The 7,623-nt window shown below is 41.6% G+C and overlaps 1 protein-coding gene across 1 annotated transcript in view; it reads right to left on the bottom strand.

Annotated features, from left to right (window-relative positions):
- T265_08624 (hypothetical protein) overlaps positions 1–7,623 on the bottom strand; it is a gene marked incomplete at both ends in the record, with an annotated part of 24,860 nt that overhangs the window by 15,008 nt on the left and 2,229 nt on the right. The window contains 2 exons of the mRNA XM_009174486.1: positions 2,037–2,106; positions 5,876–6,034. Of these exons, the coding sequence (XP_009172750.1) occupies positions 2,037–2,106; positions 5,876–6,034 (229 nt within the window). The remainder of the gene's footprint in view (positions 1–2,036; positions 2,107–5,875; positions 6,035–7,623) is intronic.

Consider the following 7,623-nt stretch of genomic DNA (forward strand, 5'->3'; position numbering starts at 1 on the left):
CACTGACCGTGTTCAGTATCTCGGTTTATGTACTTTCTTCAAGTGACACGGCAGCTACTACCCAAATAAGGTCGCATCGGAATGATGATTTATTTTTATTTTCACAAATCAGTTTAAACCATCGCAAAAATTTACCCGATACCTCATATATAATAATTGCTATAAACGCGCTTCCATCATTTCTGGAAACCCACGAACATATTTTTGGACGATTGTTGGACTACTCATATTATTATGACAAATAGCTCGTAGTTAAGTAGCCAAACAGAAATACGTTTTCTGTGCTGTGATGGATGGAAAAAAATTAGTTTCCACTACAAATTTCAATTTGTAGTCGACTGCCACAGGAGCCACTTGCACGATCAACATATATATTCCCACATGTAAAACATAGAGTGAATATAAGTCAGCGAGGTACTATGGTTGCTGAACTACTGTGGTAATTCGGTATCCAATAACCGATCAAGCCGAGATTCAAATTCTGTTCCGGCTGTTCGGTTTACTGTTCATGTTTTACCCAAAAAAACAGATATCTAATTTCAAGGGATAAAAAGTGACACGTTCATCATTTACTTGGAGTGAGTGCACGAGCTACTACTCCATAACCAAACATATATCCATGGGTTTGCTGAATAAACTAACGGGTGTACTTCAGCAGAGCTCCTTACCACTTTATCTTTACACGCGAGTTTTGTGGAAGAATATTGGGTTGTCTGTAGAGAATGCGATGCTGACCGAAATACGAGAACTTGAAGGCATATAGAAGGGGCAAGCTATCTATGCCATGCAAGCGCAAGCAGTTCGAGCTGGCACATGACATGATCGGGAAAGCCGATTTTGTCACAAAGATCTTGCGGCCATTCGATACGAAAGGACTTCATGCTTGCTTTCTAGCTCATGTAGATAAAACTGAATTGGGTGGGCAACAGGTTCACACAACCTAAGTTTGTTACCACAGTTCTATGACTGCTTCGGCAGTGTCTGCACTATTCAGTAAGATAGAAGTTTTTTAATCTACATGATCTACTCTTGTATGTGATACAACGAGACAAAGTAGATCTTCACACCTCCATAGTGCAGTGTTGTCCTCTGATGGGTGTTCCTGGGTACTTTCAGGCCATAGTTGTCTGCTAGTCGTCCACTCAACGCCAAAGCAAGCATAGTAAAACACAAACAAGCTTACGGAAGCGATATCCACAAACCGGATCTCTTGTGCGCACTAAATAAGCGCATTGAGCAGTGTAAGCTAAAACAGCTTTTTGAAAAGAATGTAAACGGCTTTGATTATAGCCGAATAAGAAACATGTTTCAGGTCTCCACGGTATTATTGACGTATCAGCTGCAGAGACTACATCTTGTCTTCCTGATGGTTCAGAGTATTTTGTATTTTTCTTGCTGTCTTTCCTTGTCCAGTCGTCTTCTGTTCGTCTTAAGAGAACGAAGGGATTTCGTCAAGTCCGGAGGTCTCTTAAAATGTCTACCTTCTAAAATGGATAAAGTTTGGTTTGTTGTTAATGAATTATTTGCAACTGAACGAGAAGCGATTCCTGCTTCGAAGGGATATTTTCACCTGAAAATTCAGGTGTGTTGAAGAAACTTCTTGTTTCTGTACTAACAGGGTGGCTGACGTTCAAGGGGCTTTTAGCCACCTTCACTCTGACGAATGAAGGATGCTACTACGGATGGTTTCATGAGAGTTTTAGTCTAGTTGGGTGTGTTTTGTCGAACTTAGAGATCAAGTCTCCATGCCTTGGCTTTCGGTCATTTTATATCTTTTTCATTTCCATTACATAAAAAGTTCTTTCCATATATCCAACACACATAACCATGCTTTCTAGACCACAGATTAGGAAGATAGCTGAGTAGTCTATGAGGTACAACTTGAAGTGGGACTAATTCAATTAGAAAGAAACACATTGAAAGATGATTTCAGAAGCATTGTAAGTCCCAGTTATTTTGTAGATTTCGGGGAAGGTGAGACGATGACAATAAAGGTGTTTTTATTGAAGTGTATGGTACAAGTATGGAATACGTACCAAGTTCCCCTTGCTTGATGTCAAACTGACACGGACCCTTCACGAAGAATTCAGCATCTGGGTTTAACTCCTGTAGAGAAGTTGGGAAATTTGCGTTTGAAGTGTATACAGGCCAGTTGTTTAAACGTTTTCCTAAATTAATTAAGAATTTTTCATCTATGTTTACTCTATGATGAAAAACTAGCTAGAAATCGCGACTACTGATCTCCCTCATTAGAACTGCACTGGCTTACCAGATTGGTCACCACAATACAAGGCACAAAGGTTGTGTAAGATGCCAGCATGAACGCTTTATTAGGATGGGAGTCAAATCAAACTCGTTTACATGAAGCATAGCGTGTCAGCTGATTACGAACAGAGAGTTCGTCTCAGCTACTGAGTACACTGATCAACCGAAGTGTTCGTTTTAGCAGGTCAGCTGGTACATCCTGTAAGAACTATCCAGAACGAGCTAGATATCACTAGAACATAGAGTTTACATTTATCACTGGCGTAATTTATGTAGTATTTAGTGTTCAGTAGAACGAGGAATATCAAGTCCACTGCAATTCCGTATAATTTTACAGCAGGATTTCATAAAAACCATGTAGCCTACCTTTACAAATGATTTTAAATTGTAGCGGCAGCTAAAAGCTACAAATTTGGCTTAGGTTACACCGAGGATGAACCAAACAGGATTTTTGGGCCTGCGCATTTTTACCAGGTGAACAAAAAGGTGGTATTCTTGCTGTAAGATCCAAGAATGTCATGCGATCATGAAATATGTAGACAAATCCAAAGAGTCAGAGACCTTTTATTTGGCACTAAGTTGTGCTTGCCGAATCCAGTTGACTGACATCCTAATGAGCTTTAAGGGAATCTCAGTTCGAATTTAGTTCGGCTGTTGGATGGGGAAGTTGGCCTGGACCTTCCGAGTCTCGGGTGTAGATTGAGGAAATTTGAAAATGACACCTTAGGCTGTGGCAAGTAAAAGCTATAGTGAAAACCATGCAGTTAAGGATTGGCAAACTGATTTACAAATTACAGCTAATCAGGTGCATATAAGAGAGTGCAACTCTAATCAAAAGCCTATTCAACTGACAGCAATTTATCAGCGATCTCCCCAGGGATAGCATATTTGACCCACAATTGCATATATCGCCGTCTGTTGGGTTCTGTTAGAATGCTTCATTTAGTCAAAGATCTCCCGAAACCAGTTTCCTGGTAATGTGTTGCTCACGCGCCCCAGTTATCAGTCTGGAGTTAACTCAGAGCAGATTGTGGGGGTTCTATTTGTCTAACGGCCAAGAAGGTTTCGTTTGCTGTGCGGAGGCGTTTCTTTGCTGCTGCTGAAGCTGACAATATCAAAATCCACCAGCTCCAAGTTTATTTACAAAGCTTATTTTCTGTGGTACCACCGGTTTACTCGAGTCCTTTACCCCCATCCCCACTAGAGAATCGAAACAGACAAATCCGGTGTTGAGATGTGGTCAATATGACAGAGAGATATGAAAGGGATTGCATAAAGTCTGGGTACTGTCCGTGCATCTGGCATTCCAGGATAGGGACCGCGCGATTCTCACTGTGCCCGGTTGGAGGCACGGTAAGATATGACTGCCTATAGGTGACAATGTCTCTTCCTATCCAAACTGCCTAGATGAGTGTGTGGATATGTAGGGACCTTGGAATGATTGATTTCTTTTCCCATAAACTTTTTTTGCTTTCTTCACAATATCTGTTTTGAATAAATTGTGACTGTGTGACAGCGAAGCACTACTGTTGAACATTGATATCATGCCCTACATCATGATAGTAATTAGTAATAGTAATAATAATGATGGTGATGATGCTGGTGATAATGAATCTTTCCAGTGTCGGACAAAATTCCGGTTCTACCTTTCAAACAATAGAATACACCTTATCAATATATGGTCCACTGACGACTGGACATGTTACACTACTCAGGTGAGTCTCCCAAAATTGATGTGCAAACGAGTGTATCTGTTAAATGTCTGTTTGACATCACTTTATTGTTGTATCCAAAACGGGATGGTTCCGCTAATTCAGTGTAATTGTCTAAGGGATTTGAGCGGTTTTGCTCTCAGCGGGCCAATAAAGAAGGACCTAGTGGTTAAATACCGATAAGGAGTGTAGCCAAACTAATGAATTCTGTCCAGTTGCTTTTATGAACTTCAGTCAGAAAATGTGTTTAAAAAATCAAGGCGATGCACCTTAGAAGTTGAAAAGTTTTCAATCCTTCAGAAAAATCTAGCTTCGACGTCAACTGAGTTTTCGTCTTATAAGTGAAGCCAATCTATACTGAAAAGCCGCGAAGCACTGTGCCAATGTTTTGCCCTTATTCGGAGTTATCAGTAGTGCGCATGTCACGAAACTCAAGGGAACTCCCAACCCGCGACTATCCGGCTAGTAGTTTGAACAGTTAGCCGTTGAGCCACAAGCTGCTGATCAGCTTTGCCACCACACCGGTCGCGTGGTCACGTGGTCTCGTGTTGACTGGCTCCTATAGTGGTGACTTCTCAGATGGCAATTTCACTCGCCTTGTGAAATTATTCGTCCTCTCAGCTACTTATAGATTGATGGTAGTGTGAAGTGATTGGATAATTTTCACCTACAGGACAAAGTTGCCAGGTCTGCTCACTACCGTCAGTAGTATCATCCGTTGTACTAATGATAATACATGTGCATTCGTACCAAAACGTTCAATGGTTTAAATGTGCTAATGTGACCAACTGACCAGAATCACTAGGCAACGTACCTTGGGACGCTTCCATTTGACTCGTCCTCTAAATTCCGGAATTCCAATGGATTTGTCGTTTGCTGGAAAGTCTAAGTCTTGAAACAGTAGGTTTTCTTCTTTCAAACTGGCGGCCAGGGAATTGTAGTTTTCAGTAATAATAATGATGGTGATGATGCTGGTGATAATGAATCTTTCCAGTGTCGGACAAAATTCCGGTTCTACCTTTCAAACAATAGAATACACCTTATCAATATATGGTCCACTGACGACTGGACATGTTACACTACTCAGGTGAGTCTCCCAAAATTGATGTGCAAACGAGTGTATCTGTTAAATGTCTGTTTGACATCACTTTATTGTTGTATCCAAAACGGGATGGTTCCGCTAATTCAGTGTAATTGTCTAAGGGATTTGAGCGGTTTTGCTCTCAGCGGGCCAATAAAGAAGGACCTAGTGGTTAAATACCGATAAGGAGTGTAGCCAAACTAATGAATTCTGTCCAGTTGCTTTTATGAACTTCAGTCAGAAAATGTGTTTAAAAAATCAAGGCGATGCACCTTAGAAGTTGAAAAGTTTTCAATCCTTCAGAAAAATCTAGCTTCGACGTCAACTGAGTTTTCGTCTTATAAGTGAAGCCAATCTATACTGAAAAGCCGCGAAGCACTGTGCCAATGTTTTGCCCTTATTCGGAGTTATCAGTAGTGCGCATGTCACGAAACTCAAGGGAACTCCCAACCCGCGACTATCCGGCTAGTAGTTTGAACAGTTAGCCGTTGAGCCACAAGCTGCTGATCAGCTTTGCCACCACACCGGTCGCGTGGTCACGTGGTCTCGTGTTGACTGGCTCCTATAGTGGTGACTTCTCAGATGGCAATTTCACTCGCCTTGTGAAATTATTCGTCCTCTCAGCTACTTATAGATTGATGGTAGTGTGAAGTGATTGGATAATTTTCACCTACAGGACAAAGTTGCCAGGTCTGCTCACTACCGTCAGTAGTATCATCCGTTGTACTAATGATAATACATGTGCATTCGTACCAAAACGTTCAATGGTTTAAATGTGCTAATGTGACCAACTGACCAGAATCACTAGGCAACGTACCTTGGGACGCTTCCATTTGACTCGTCCTCTAAATTCCGGAATTCCAATGGATTTGTCGTTTGCTGGAAAGTCTAAGTCTTGAAACAGTAGGTTTTCTTCTTTCAAACTGGCGGCCAGGGAATTGTAGTTTTCAACGCCCGCCGGCGGAAGAGATTGAAACTGTGAGAAAGAGAATTTATATTTGTGTAGACTGACTGTCACATGGGAGTGGGAAACTCAGTATAAATGAAAGGTGGATTTGAAGTGGTAGATTTGCGAGCAACCTATCAGCAGCCCTAGGAAAAATCATAGATTTTGACAATTATTCTACCCATTTTGCCTGAGGTTGAGCGGCATTTATCGGAAATTGCACTAAATTCTCTGCAAATAACAAGTTTTCCGGGTCCGGGTAGCATCATCATAGTGGATAAGCGACGGTCGGGGACACCACTCTTGAGTTCTTGAATCGGAAAAGTTTTATGAGAACGGAGGCTGTGTTTCTTGAGGAATCGGTTCATCGCGAACCTTGAAGCTTATACGTCTAACACATCTTCAGCTTCTCTCAACGCACTGTGAAGTTGTACTCGGCTCCACATCCCCTGCTCGAGATCTTCGTCATTCCGGTAACCTCACAACTACCAGATTTTCCTCTTCTGACTCTGTACATTACTTTGATACCGTTTGATTGGACAGTCAGTGAGCGCTTATTAAGCTTTTGATCTAAAGCATGCATTCGTTCTTGTCACATTTTACACATGCGAGGATGATTTCAAGGCGCTTTAACCGAGCTCGCGAATTTCACATTGCAAGTGTAAATTTAAGGGCCAGAGGGGCGTAAAAATTGTCATTCGATTATAGTACCCGGTCGATCGACGATGGCCACCCATCAGATTCTCTGGAAATAGACACTGCGTAAATCTCGCCTCGTCGGATGCAGTATGAGTCCGTATGAGTGAGATTTTTAGAGCAATAAGCATGTGGTTAGTGCTGACAAACTCTGCCACCACATGAATATAACGTTTTCAACTTATCCCATCACTGACAGCCGTCGCGTTTGAGGCTGAAAGTTGAAGTGCGCCATCAGCATACAATGATCAGAGCAAGTGAAAATCGCCCCTCAGATACCTTTTCTGAACCTTTAACGAGAATCACAGAAATACCTTTAAAAAAATCGCATTTCCGACTCCCAATATATTTGTAAGATGGATTTCATTACATGAGATTCTGTGACCTTCTTTCTCCACTTCATCACTGTTTATCTGGGTAAAAATAACTCGAGCATCTGCATGTGTTTTTCTTGACTTTCTTCGTGAAAATAAGTCTTTCTACGGGGACCACATTTCTCTGAGTGCTCTACCTTCTTACTTGGATGGCAGATTGATTAGTCACTTTCCTCCGTTCACAACATTTGAACGACAAAACTCTTCGCTCCCTCTCTGTTACATGGGCACTCCACAAGATGAAGTTCTATCTCCGTTTTTCTGCTGGTATTACCAATGACCTTCGGACAGTTCATTTGACCGAGCTTTTTAAGTCTGCTGTTGAGCTTGTTTCCAGTCCTACGATTTCATTCCCGTCCGATGTAAGTCATTTTGCGGCACCTTTCTCTGGTCTGCTTTCCAAAATAAGCACAATTTAGCCTGTAAAGATGTGTTTTTCGGTTGGTCCATATTTGAAAGGCTTTTCATAGCCTCCCGTAAAAAGTGCACATGTATTTCCCAATTATAACTGCTTCATATAGCCAGGGGCGACTTTTCCCTACACTGTTC

Source organism: Opisthorchis viverrini (genome assembly GCF_000715545.1).
Source record: "Opisthorchis viverrini unplaced genomic scaffold opera_v5_230, whole genome shotgun sequence".
In the NCBI taxonomy this organism is placed as follows: domain Eukaryota; kingdom Metazoa; phylum Platyhelminthes; class Trematoda; order Opisthorchiida; family Opisthorchiidae; genus Opisthorchis; species Opisthorchis viverrini.